A 13,467-nucleotide genomic window follows, 5' to 3' on the forward strand; every position below is an offset into this window, starting at 1 on the left:
ACATCAGCTCATCTATAGTCCCTCATTATGGAAACGGAAATAACAACAATGTGTTAAATATTCATCATAACCAGCTATTTATTTCCTGCAAAGTTAGCTGCTCTCTTTTCAGAGTGGCACATGCCATGGAATGTTGGCCCTGTTATGTGTTCTGTGTTGTGTGTTCTGTGTTCCGTTCTGTAGCATAGATTCTATATTCTGGGTTTGGGATCAGATGTCTCTTGACCATTTGACAATGATGCCATTGTGACAGGCTACTCCATACGTATCAAAGCAGCACTGATTAACCAGTTGACAGGGCTGGAGAACAATACTGCCCTTCACTGCATGGAGACAGTACAGCCACTCAGACCCTAACCCTGACACTGAATGAAAGTAACACTGGTCCCATCCCAAATACTCTACATGGAACAAAAATAACCACATTTAGGATTATGCTAAATAAAGTTCTTATATAGTTTCAGAAGCCTTCTAAGCTTTTCTTCAATGTATTTTCATGGATAAGCAAGCATGTTGTTATTAGCCTACATGTGTTATGATTCTCACCAATTTGGGTTACTGAATGGCTGTGTAGGCCTAATAATTTTAACTACAGGCTGCACCCAAGCAATAACTAGATTTTAAAAAACAGATTCCATCAACTGGTTTATTACAAAATTATAATAAGCTTATTTACTGTGATTTGAATTACACATTTGTCTAGATATGGTTGTATTTAAAAAGGGCCCACTGAAATAATCTGCTATATTTTCATATAATTGTATATCAGATGAATCCTTTACCTTTTATTCGTTGCAAATATTCTGGTCATGTTTTACAGTAGCCACATTAAATTGAATTTCTCGGCGCCCAGAAGGAACGACCTATGATCCGTAAACAAACTGATCTGGCCAATCAAGTGAGCGGTCTGGTGTGGATCAGCGCTAGGGAGTGAGAGCTGAGCGTAAAAAAAACCTCGTTCACTTTTGCCAAACTCCGAAATTGACGCATCATATCAGAATTTTTTCACCGCCCATATTCACTGGGACTATTTTACCTAAGAATAAATCAATAAAAATCGTTTACATTTTTTGTTTTTGCTTCAAGATATTGCAACATTGTAAATAACTTAACACTACGTATTCCCGTGAAAGCTGAAGTCACCGTGATACTGAAACTTGGACCTATCATCAACTGAAAGTGGACTTGAGTCTTCTGAAAATCTATCTTGAAGTCATAATTTGCTGATTTTTATTGCCTTTAAAAACAAACGTCTCATTAACAAACCGAGGACATCTTGGGGATTAAACCGACCTGCTCGACCTGGTCATGGTTATTATTGGACTTTTTTGGACCTAAGCATGGACTGTTGGCAGGTGTCTGTTTTGTGTGTTATATTTATATCATGTCTACAGCCCACATCGTCTCAAACACAAGAAGGTAGGTGCTTTTATGAATGGCGATATGTGTCACTAAATCAACTAGCCTACAAATCAACTACAAACTTTGCATATAGAGTTGTAAACCAGCAAATCAATCCAATGTGTATAGGCTGTACATACTTTTTAAATCAAGCATTCTTGAATTGTTTTTATTATTTTCATGAGAATGTATCACTGTTGATGACACACACACACACACACACACACACACACACACACACACACACACACACACACACACACACACACACACACACACACACACACACACACACACACACACACACACATTTGTTAACCTTGACCTTAAAAGCCTAAAAAATAGCCCCTTTCCTTGTTGGGACCGGCAAAATGTCATTGTTTAACTATCCTAGGACTTCTGGTACCCACAAGGATAGTAAAACCAAACCACACACACACACACACACACACACACACACAAAGTATATTTCTCAAGTTGCATTTCTGTTCCCAAAGTTTGGTTTGGTTTGGTTTATTTGGATCCCCAATAGCTTTTGCCGTAGCAGCAGCTATTCTTCCTGGGGTCCACACAAAAACATAAAACACCACAAGTAACAAAACACTGATACACTGTTAACTGTTATTTTCCTGTTTCACGTGAGAGGGTGTGTTGGTCTATCTCCTGGTCTTGGTGACTGCACAGGAATCATCTGTTTGCACTCTGAGTCACAGTTGAGCAGAACAGTAGAGCAGAGCAGAACACCTGAACACAGCACAGCTACCTGTGGCCCTGACAGTGACAGGTCAGCATCTCCAACACTAGAACAAGTATCAGTCAAGGCTTTTGGCAGGTTGTTGTGGTGGACTCAGATGATAATACACCTAAGTGTTTAATGTGCTGTTTCATCCACTTGAAAGTGTGAAACCTCTGGTTGGTTTAATGGAACTAATGGGACAAGAACATGTAGACTCAATAAAGGTAGACAATGTCCTATTGTGTGTAGACTATAAAAAGGTTGACTCAGTATATGCCCCAGTAAACACCTCTTGGGTGTTCAGTTGACTCTTTCAATGATTAACCATCCCTACTATATCCTTCTCTCTTTCTCTTTCTATCTTTCTTTCTTCATTCTCACTCTTCCGTTCTTGTTCTTCCTCTCTTGCTCTCTCTTTCTATCTCTCTCTCTCTGTTCTCTCTCTCTCTCGCGCGCTCGCTCTAGCTCTCTCTGTCGCTGTATCTCTCGCTCTCTCTCTTTCTCTTTCTCTCTCTCTCTCTCTCTCTCTCTCTCTCTCTCTCTCTCTCTCTCTCTCTCTCTCTCTCTCTCTCCGGTCTCTCCCCTATCTCTCTCACTCTCCCCCCTTCCCTCTATTTTAGAGGTCAGATAGCTGCTCTGTTCTTCTCTCAGAGGAGGGATATATTTGCTACACACATTACCACGCTGTAATAAGCCTCTCTAATTGCAGTAATATGTCAGCCATTTAGCAAATGCTGGCAATGTGCCACACACACAGAGCTGATATCCTGTGTCAGGGGACACAAGTGACTGAGAGGCTATTGCCCCTGTTGTAAAGGACACTGGAGGTCAATTGGCCCATTCAAATGAATGACTCTTGTTGCTTTGAGTGACTGTTGGCGGTTGTTTACCAGTGAGGAGCGCTGCGTTGGGTGTATACAATATTTGGTTGTAGTTTGCGTATTTTGCAGTTCATGTTGGAATTGAGTAGTTATTAACGTGACATCCCAATTCTCTGGTAGATAAGAGATCATTTCAGTGGCGCATGCTTTGATGCTTTCAGCAAAATAGGATTATGTGCTTGTGTGCGTGTCCATGCGCATGTCTATATTTTACTTTTTCTTCACTCTCTTTTCTTCTGTCCAGTCAACTCCCATCTATGTGTTTGCAGAGGGCTAAAACTGCCCTTTGAGCCGAATCAGTGTGTGCTGTGGCTGGATTAGGTGTTTTGTCCTATCCTTTAGAACTCCATTCCTCTTCTGGGACAATATTTGCTCAGGAGTATGTGTGAATGAACGAGTGTACAAAGATATGGATTACCCATAGGGGTGTGTGTGTAAGTGCGTGCCTATGTACGTACGTGTGCATGCATACGTGCTTTCATGCAAGTGCGCGCGCCTCTCAGACTTCTCAACATTTTAAGAGCCTTCCTTGTCAACCTGCAACACTCCATGTATTAGTCATCCTCTGATACCATTCACAAGCTACTGATAAGAAGATCAACTGAGAAGCTGAAGTTCAGATGTAGTGGTGAGGTGTTCCCATTAAATTGTGAGCTACAGCTGCTCAAACAATCGAGACAGTTGAAGGGAATGACTAATGTGATAATAAGGAAGAAAATTTTTATTTCATTGTGTCCAGTCACGCATGCAACTGCTCGAGTTGAATAGCTATGGAATAGATTTAGATTACGGTATAGTGGATTTGTTTTGTCTCTTGAGGATTGTCGACCTTTGGTGGAAGGATATCCTTCTCAACTATTGCATATATGCAGATGCACAATGTGCATGCATAACATAGCGAAAATATGATAGGATGTGTCAATACAGTGTTGTGTATTTTGATGCTGTTTCGATTGGAGGAGCCTTCCCTACACTTACAGCAGATGCATATTCACCATGAATGTGTCTGCACAATATAGAGAGATGTTACTGTGAATGTGTAGAGCTTACACTGCACAATATCTGTGCATGTGACTGTTATGGAACTGGTAAATAAGAGATGGTCTGCATGTCTCCTTCCTGCCTCTCTATCTCCCCTCCCTTGACCAGACTGGAGTTCTCTTCTCACACATGGCCTTTTGTCCCATTGCCATGATCTCAGCACTGTGGGTCCCCTATCACACACATACACACACAGAAGTACTATCTGTCACTGTATCACTCTTACTTGGAATCTGACTGGGACACACTGTCCACATTTATAGCTCAGACCTTTACAATGCTATTCTTTGTCTGGCAAGACCATGTTCCCCCCATCCACCCTCTATCAGCCTCAGGCCTGGTCCACTACATGTAGAGGGGTTATGGCCTGCACTGCTTCAAACACTGCTACAGACATGTTTCAAACATATCAACAGATATAACATCAAACACAGCTACAGACACTGCTACAGACACTGTTTCAGACATATCAATATACAAAACATCAGACATAGTGTTACAAGTGTCAATAGATTATTCATTACAATTATAGATCACTCATCAACGTGATGAATCCAAATGTCTAGGTACACTAAGTCTGTTGAGCACGTTGTGACATATGTATTTGTAGAAAAGTGCTATGGAATTTGACTGATAAACTTTATGAACAACTCTGACAACAAACCATCTGTAGTGTGATGTCCCTTCTTTCCTGTGTGTGTGTCCTCAGTGGTGTGTCCTGGTACCCAGAATGGCCTGAGCTCCACAGGATCCCAGGAGAACCAGTACAACCTGATCAAGGACCGCTACACAGGCTGTGAGATCATCATGGGTAACCTGGAGATCACCCAGATAGAGAGTGACTGGGACTTCTCCTTCCTAGGGGTGAGAGAGCAGCCATGTTGTTCTATTATCTCTTGTTGTTGTTTCTTCTTCTTCTTCTTCTTCTTCTTCTTCTTCTTCTTCTTCTTCTTCTTCTTCTTCTTCTAGTCCATGAGACATGTCCATGAAGCCTCCACTGGTAATCGAGGTAATCTGGTAATGTGACTGTCTCTAACCTTATTCTAACTCCTGTCCCTCCAGACCATCAGAGAGGTAACCGGCTACATCCTAATCGCCATGAACCACTTCAGACAGCTGCCTCTGGAACAGCTGCGTGTGATCCGTGGTAATACCCTGTACGACCGGGGCTTCGCACTCTCGGTATTCCTCAACTACCCCAAGGAGGGCTCCAATGGACTGCAGCACCTGGGACTCACACACCTCACCGGTGAGGAGAGGAGATGGGGGAGGGGGATGGGAGGGAGGAGGGGATGGGGGAGAGGGGGAGGGAGTGGGTAGAGGAAGGTGAGAGTAGGAGAGGAGAGTACAGAAGGAAAGAGGAGAGTAGAGAAGGGGGGATAGTGGATAAATTGAACTGGCGCTACCCTGGGTCAAAGAGAGAGCCAGGCAGAGTCAAGCTCCAGTACCTAATGGGTCCAAAGAGGACTAGGATATAAAGTAGGATACAAATCAAATGAAATCAAATGTTATTTATGCGCCGAATTCAACTGGTGTAGACTTTACAGTGAAATGCTTGACTACGAACCTTTCCTAACAATGCAGAGTTTTAAAAAGAATGATACAAAATAAATAGTAACTAACACAAGAGGAATAAAATAAAATACACAAGAATGGAGCTATATACAGGGAGTACCAGTAACAGATCAATGTGCAGAGGTACGATGTATTTGAGGTAGATATGTACATGAAGGCAGGGTAAAGTGACTAGGCATCAGGATAGATAATAATAACAGTAAAATGAAGAACAGAGTAGCAGCAGCAATTTTTGAGTGTAAAAGTGTGTGAGTGTGCGTATGTATTGTTTGAATGAGTGGGAGTTTTGTGTGGGAGTGACAGTGTAGTGTGTGTGATTGAGTGTGTATATGGTGTGTATATAAAGTCTCGTGAGTGTGTGTAGGGCCAGTGCAAGATATGGTTAGTGCAGATAGTTTGGGTACCATTAATTTACTATTTAGCAGTCTATTTAAAGTGCTAACCCTAACCCAAACCCTAACCCTAGCTTCATGTCCACATCTCGGTTCAACCCTAACCCTAGCTTCATGTCCACATCCTGGTTCAACCCTAACCCTAGCCATAACCCTAACCCTAGCCATAACCCAAGCTTCATGTCCACATCTCGGTTCAACCCTAACCCTAGATATAACATAACCCTAGCTATAACCTTAACCCTAACCCTAGCTATAACCTTAACCCTAACCCTAGCTATAACCCTAACCCTAGCTATAACCCTAACCCTAGCTATAACCCTAACCCTAACCCTAGCTATAACCCTAACCCTAACCCTAGCTATAACCCTAACCCTAGATATAACGTAACCCTAGCTATAACCTTAACCCTAACCCTAGCTATAACCTTAACCCTAGCTATAACCCTAACCCTAGCTATAACCCTAACCCTAGCTATAACCCTAACCCTAGCTATAACCCTAACCCTAACCCTAGCTATAACCCTAACCCTAGCTATAACCCTAACCCTAGCTATAACCCTAACCCTAACCCTAGCTATAACCCTAACCCTAGCTATAACCCTAACCCTAGCTATAACCCTAGCTATAACCCTAACCCTAACCCTAGCTATAACCCTAACCCTAGCTATAACCCTAACCCTAACCCTAGCTATAACCCTAACCCTAGCTATAACCCTAACCCTAGCTATAACCCTAACCCTAGCTATAACCCTAACCCTAACCCTAGCTATAACCCTAACCCTAGCTATAACCCTAACCCTAGCTATAACCCTAACCCTAACCCTAGCTATAACCCTAACCCTAGCTATAACCCTAACCCTAACCCTAACCCTAGCTATAACCCTAACCCTAGCTATAACCCTAACCCTAGCTATAACCCTAACCCTAACCCTAGCTATAACCATAACCCTAGCTATAACCCTAACCCTAGCTATAACCCTAACCCTAGCTATAACCATAACCCTAGCTATAACCCTAACCCTAGCTATTTACATTTACATTTTAGTCATTTAGCAGACGCTCTTATCCAGAGCGACTTACAGTTAGTGAGTGCATACATTTTCATACTGGCCCCCCGTGGGAAACAAACCCACAACCCTGGCGTTGCAAGCGCCATGCTCTACCAACTGAGCTACAGGGGACTATGGGACTAGCTATAACCCTAACCCTAGCTATAACCCTAACCCTAGCTATAACCCTAACCCTAACCCTAGCTAAATAACCCAAACCCTAATCTTAGAGAGAGAACTAAAAGAGTACAAATTAAATGAGGACGGAGGAGAAATTATAGAGAGAACGGAAGAGAAGAGGATAGAGTCCAGACAGGGAAGACAAAATATGTAATATGTGTAATATGTTTACTCTTACCAATGTGGAAAGAGGAATACGTGAGAAGACACTATGTCACGTGTAGAGTGTGTGGGAGGCAGTAGCTAGGAACCTCTTGTGGTTACTGTAATACACCACAACCTCAGTGTTCAGACAGGTGTGTAATGTAGCATGGCGAGGGGGAGGGGTGAGGAGGGGGTGAGGTGGGGGAGTGAGGGGGGATTGATGCTAAAGACCTGACTAATGACTCTATTGTGCATTCCAAATGGCAACCTAATCCCTTTATAAAGCATGGCTTTGTTCAAAGTAGTGCACTATAGGCCTATAGGGAATGGGTTGCCATTTGGGACGCTGCCTATACTGTGAAAGCAGAGCTTCCAGTATTACCAACAACATAGGGTTTCACCTTAAGTTGTATCTGTGTGTTTGTGTCTAACGTCTTACACAAACCTACCAGCTTCCCAGAGAGGAGCAGGTTCTTCCTACATGCTCCAGCAAGTCTAGGTTATTGTTTAATGTAAGGGGAGGCAAACTGGAACTGTCTCCCCGTAGAATTCCTGCCAACTGATTCCTCTTCCCCCTCTCTCTCTCTCTCTCTCTCTCTCTCTCTCTCTCTCTCTCTCTCTCTCTCTCTCTCTCTCTCTCTCTCTCTCTCTCTCTCTCTCTCTCTCTCTCTCTCTCTCTCTCTCTCTCTCTCTCTCTCTCTCTCTCTCTCTCTCTCTCTCTCTCTCTCTCTCTCTCCCTCTCTCTCTCTCAATACAATTTCAATTTAAGGGCTTTATTGGCATGGGAAACATATGTTTACATTGCCAAAGCAAGTGAAATAGATAATAAACAAAAGTGAAATAAACATTAAAAAATAAACAGTAAACATTACACTCACAAAAGTTCCAAAAGAATAAAGACATTTCAAATGTCATATTATGTCTATATACAGTGTTGTAATGATGTGCAAATAGATAAAGTACAAAAGGGAAAATAAATAAACATATGGGATGTATTTACAATGGTTTTTGTTCTTCACTGGTTGCCCTTTTCTTGTGGCAACATGTCTGTCACGACTTCCGCCGAGGCTGCCCCCCCTCCTGGTTCGGGCAGGCTTCGGCGTTCGTCGTCACCGGAGTACTAGCTACTGCCGATCCCATTCTCATCACTCCACTTGTCATGTCTTGTCAATCACACACACCTGGTGCTCTTTCCCCTAATTAGTATGTGTATAAGTGTTCATTCTGTTCCCCTTGTCTTTGTGAGTGATTGTTTTGTTGTGAGAGCGTGTAGCGCGGATGAGCTACATTTCACTGTGTGTTTGCCAAGGTGGATGTTTTCCTTTGTACAGTTTCGTTTGCCGCTTGGGGCGTTTGATTTATGCAAACGGATTAAACTCTGGACTTCGGTATTTTACCTCCTGCGCCTGACTCCTTCTTTCACACCTCGTCACAGAATCACTCACCTGATCTGATATGGAGTCAGCAGGAGAAGACCGCATGCCTGGAGTTGTGGCAAGGGTCCAGGAGCATTCCTCAATTTTGGCCAGCTTGGGGGAAGCGATGGATTGGGTTCTACAGGTGGTTGAATGCCTGGAGAGGAGAGGATCCGATCTATCGAGACCAGCTGGTCAACTGGATCCAGCCACCTACACCCCAGCCCCTGGAGGGTTCCAGATATCCTGGCCACCAGCATTTGACGGGACTGCAGCGCGATATAAGGGATTCCTACTCCAACTGGAGTTGTATTTCTCCAGCATCAAACCGGAGCCCCGGGAGCGGGAGAAGGTATCCGTCCTCGTTTTCTGCCTTTGTGGGAGAGCCCTGGAGTGGGCAAACGCGGTATGGAACGAGGGAGGTACCATGTTGGAGAACTACGGGGAGTTTTCTCACCTCTTTCAGGCTGTTTTTGATCACCCGCCTGAGGGTCGAGAGGCGGGCAAACGACTGGTTCATCTAAGGCAGGGGACGATGACCGCTCAGGAATACGCGCTGGAGTTCCGGACGCTGGCAGCGTGGTCCGGGTGGAATGAGCGGGCCCTGATAGACCATTTCCGGTGCCACCTAAGGGAGGACGTCCGACGGGAGCTAGCCTGCCGGGATGCCATGCTATCGTTCTCCCAACTGGTGGACATGGCCATCCGGCTGGACAATCTGCTCGCAGCCAGAGGATGTCCTGGTAGGGGTCTGCCCGTTCCCACTCTGGATGACTCTGACCCCGAGCAGATGGAGCTGGGGGGAGCCGCCGGTCCCAACGCTCGGGCACACCACCCAAGCTCCGCCCCTGTGCCTTCTTTTCTAAGAAGCTCAACTCGGCGGAGCAGAACTACAGCGTTGGTGATTGGGAGCTGCTGGCTGTTGTCCGAGCTTTGACGGTGTGGAGACATTGGCTCGAAGGGGAGAAACACCCTTTCCTTGTCTGGACAGACCACCGTAACCTTGAGTACATTCGGGCAGCGAGGAGGCTGAATCCTCGCCAGGCCAGGTGGGCCCTCTTCTTCACCCGGTTTGATTTCACACTCTCATACATTCCGGGTACGAAGAACGTGAAGGCAGATGCACTGTCTCGGCTGTATGACACAGAGGAGAGGCCCAGAGACAACACCCCCATACTCCCAGCCTCATGCATGGTGGAGCCGGTAGTATGGGCGATGGACGCAGATATAGCGCAGGCATTACGCACAGATCCATCTCCACCGCAGTGTCCAGCTGGGCTGCAGTACGTGCCTGCGCTTATCCGTTATCGTCTGATCTACTGGGCACACACGTCACCCTCCTCTGGTCATCCAGATATCGGTCGTACAATGCGCTACCTGACCGAGAAGTACTGGTGGCATACCTTGACGTGAGGGTGTATGTTTCCTCATGCTCTGTGTGCGCCCAGAGTAAGGCACCTAGGCACCTCCCAGCGGGTAAGCTACAACCTTTACCAGTTCCACAATGACCATGGTCTTACCTGAGTATTGATTTTCCCCCTCCCAAGGTAACACCACTTTCCTGGTTGTTGTGGACCGCTTTTCAAAGTCCTGCCGCCTCCTTCCTCTGCCCGGTCTCCCCACGGTCCTACAAACTGCGGAGGCTCTGTTTAATCACGTCTTCCGGCACTACGGGGTACCAGATGATACAGTGTCCGACCGAGGTCCCCAGTTCACGTCTAGAGTCTGGAAGGCGTTCATGGAAGCCTGACCTCTGGTTTTCACCCCGAGAGCAATGGGCAGGTGGAAAGGGTGAATCAAGATGTGGGTAGGTTCCTGCGGACCTACTGTCAGGACCGGCCGGGGGAGTGGTCGGTGTTCCTGCCATGGGCAGAATATGCTCAGAACTCTCTCCGCCACTCCTCCACTAACCTAACACCCTTCCAATGTGTTTTGGGTTACCAACCGGTCCTGGCACCGTGGCACCAGAGCCAGACCGAGGCTCCCACGGTGGATGACTTGTTTCGGCGCGCGGAGGAGACTTGGGACGCTGCCCACGTTCGCCTCCAGCGCGCCGTGCGTCGTCAGAAGGCCAACGCTGACCGCCACCGCAGGGAGGCCCAGGGGATCGGGTCTGGCTCTCGACCCGGAATCTGCCCCTCCGCCATTTCACTGTGTATTTGCCAAGGTGGATGTTTTCCCTTGTACAGTTTCGTTTGACGCTTGGGGCTTTTGATTTATGCAAACAGATTAAACTCTGGACTTCTGTATTTTACCTCCTGCGCCAGCCTCCTTCTTTCACACCTCGTCACAATGTCACAAATCTTGCTGCTGTGATGGCACACTGTGGTATTTCACCCAATAGATATGGGAGTTTATCAAAATTGGATTTGTTTTCAAATTCTTTGTGGGTCTGTGTAATCTGAGGGAAATATGTGTCTCTAATATGGTCATACATTTGGCAGAAGGTTAGGAAGTGCAGCTCAGTTTCCACCTCATTTTGTGGGCAGTGTGCACTTAGCCTGTCTTCTCTTGAAAGCCAGGTCTGCCTTCGGCGGCCTTTCTCAATAGCAAGGCTATGCTCACTGAGTCTGTACATAGTCAAATAATTCCTTAATGTTGGGTCAGTCACAGTGGTCAGGTATTCTGCCACTGTGTACTCTCTGTTTAGGGCATTCTAGTTTGCTCTGTTTTTTTGTAAATTATTTTCAATGTGTCAAGTAATTATCTTTTTGTTTTCTCATGATTTGGTTGGGTCTAATTGTGTTGCTGTCCTGGGGCTCTGTGGGGTCTGTTTGTGTTTGTGAACAGAGCCCCAGGACCAGCTTGCTTAGGGGGCTCTTCTCCAGGTTAATTTCTCTGTAGGTGATGGCTTTGTTATGGAAGGTTTGGGAATCGCTTCCTTTTAGGTGGTTGTAGAATTTAACGGCTCTTTTCTGGATTTTGAAAATTATCGGGTATCGGCCTAATTCTGCTCTGCATGCATTATTTGGTGTTTTACGTTGTACACTGAGGATATATTTTGCAGAATTCTGCATGCAGAGTCTCAATTTGGTGTTTGTCCCATTTTGTGAATTCTTGGTTGGTGAGCGGACCCCAGACCTCACAACCGTAAAGGGCAATGGGTTCTATAACTGATTCAAGTATTTTTAGCCAGATCCTAATTGGTATGCCGAATTTTATGTTCCTTTTGATGGCATAGAAGGCCCTTCATGCCTTGTCTCTCAGATCGTTCACAGCTTTGTGGAAGTTACCTGTGGCGCTGATGTTTAGGCAGAGGTATGTACAGTGCCTTGCGAAAGTATTCACCCCCTTGGCATTTTTCCTATTTTGTTGCCTTACAACCTGATTTTTGGGGGATTTGTATCATTTGATTTACACAACATGCCTACCCCTTTGAATATATATTTTTTATTGTGAAACAAACAAGAAATAAGACCAAAAAAAACAGAAAACTAGAGCGCATAACTATTCAACCCCCCAAAGTCAATACTTTGTAGAGCCACCTTTTGCAGCAATTACAGCTGCAAGTCTCTTGGGGTATGTCTCTATAAGATTTTTCAAGGCAAAACTGCTCCAGCTCCTTCAAGTTGGATGGTTTCCGCTGGTGTACAGCAATCTTTAAGTCATACCACAGATTCTCAATTGGATTGAGGTCTGGGCTTTGACTAAGCCATTCCAAGACATTTAAATGTTTCCCCTTAAACCACTCGAGTGTTGCTTTAGCAGTATGCTTTGGGTCATTGTCCTGCTGGAAGGTGAACCTCTGTCCCAGTCTCAAATCTTTGAAAGACTGAAACAGGTTTCCCTCAAGAATTTCCCTGTATTTAGCGCCATCCATCATTCCTTCAATTCTGACCAGTTTCCCAGTCCCTGCCGATGAAAAACATCCCCACAGCATGATGCTGCCACCACCATGCTTCACTGTGGGGATGGTGTTCTCGGGGTGATGAGAGGTTTGCGCCAGACATAGCGTTTTCCTTGATGGCCAAAAGCTCAATTTTAGTCTCATCTGACCAGAGTACCTTCTTCCATATGTTTGGGGAGTCTCCCACATGCCTTTTGGTGAACACCAAACGTGTTTGCTTATTTTTTCTTTAAGCAATGGCTTTTTTCTGGCCACTCTTCCCTAAAGCCCAGCTCTGTGGAGTGTACGGCTTAAAGTGGTCCTATGGACAAATACTCCAATCTCTGCTGTGGAGCTTTGCAGCTCCTTCAGGGTTATCTTTGGTCTCTTTGTTGCCTCTCTGATTAATGCCCTCCTTGCCTGGTCCGTGAGTTTTGGTGGGTGGCCCTCTCTTGGCAGGTTTGTTGTGGGGCCATATTCTTTCAATTTTTTAATAATGGATTTAATGGTGCTACGTGGGATGTTCAAAGTTTCTGATATTTTTATATGACCGAACCCTGATCTGTACTTCTCCACAGCTTTGTCCCTGACCTGTTTGGAGAGCTCCTTGGTCTTCATGGCGCCGCTTGCTTGGTGGTGCCTCTTGCTTAGTGGTGTTGCAGACTCTGGGGCCTTTCAGAACAGGTGTATATATACTGAGATCATGTGACAGATCACGTGACACTTAGATTGCACACAGGTGGACTTTATTTAACTAATTATGTGACTTCTGAAGGTAATTGGTTGCACCAGATCTTATTTAGGGGCTTCATAGCAAAGGGGGTG

At 45.3% G+C, this 13,467-nt stretch overlaps 1 protein-coding gene across 2 annotated transcripts in view; it reads left to right on the forward strand.

Annotated features, from left to right (window-relative positions):
- The first annotated feature begins 975 nt into the window (after nt 1-975).
- LOC121545855 (receptor tyrosine-protein kinase erbB-3) overlaps nt 976-13,467 on the forward strand; it is a 35,099-nt gene continuing 22,607 nt past the window's right edge. For both annotated transcript variants that reach the window (XM_041856726.2, XM_041856727.2), the window contains exons 1-3: nt 976-1,419; nt 4,769-4,923; nt 5,122-5,308. In XM_041856726.2, the coding sequence (XP_041712660.1) occupies nt 1,341-1,419; nt 4,769-4,923; nt 5,122-5,308 (421 nt within the window). In that variant the 5' untranslated portion in view covers nt 976-1,340. The remainder of the gene's footprint in view (nt 1,420-4,768; nt 4,924-5,121; nt 5,309-13,467) is intronic.

This window comes from Coregonus clupeaformis, chromosome 30, assembly GCF_020615455.1.
Source record: "Coregonus clupeaformis isolate EN_2021a chromosome 30, ASM2061545v1, whole genome shotgun sequence".
In the NCBI taxonomy this organism is placed as follows: Eukaryota; Metazoa; Chordata; class Actinopteri; order Salmoniformes; family Salmonidae; genus Coregonus; species Coregonus clupeaformis.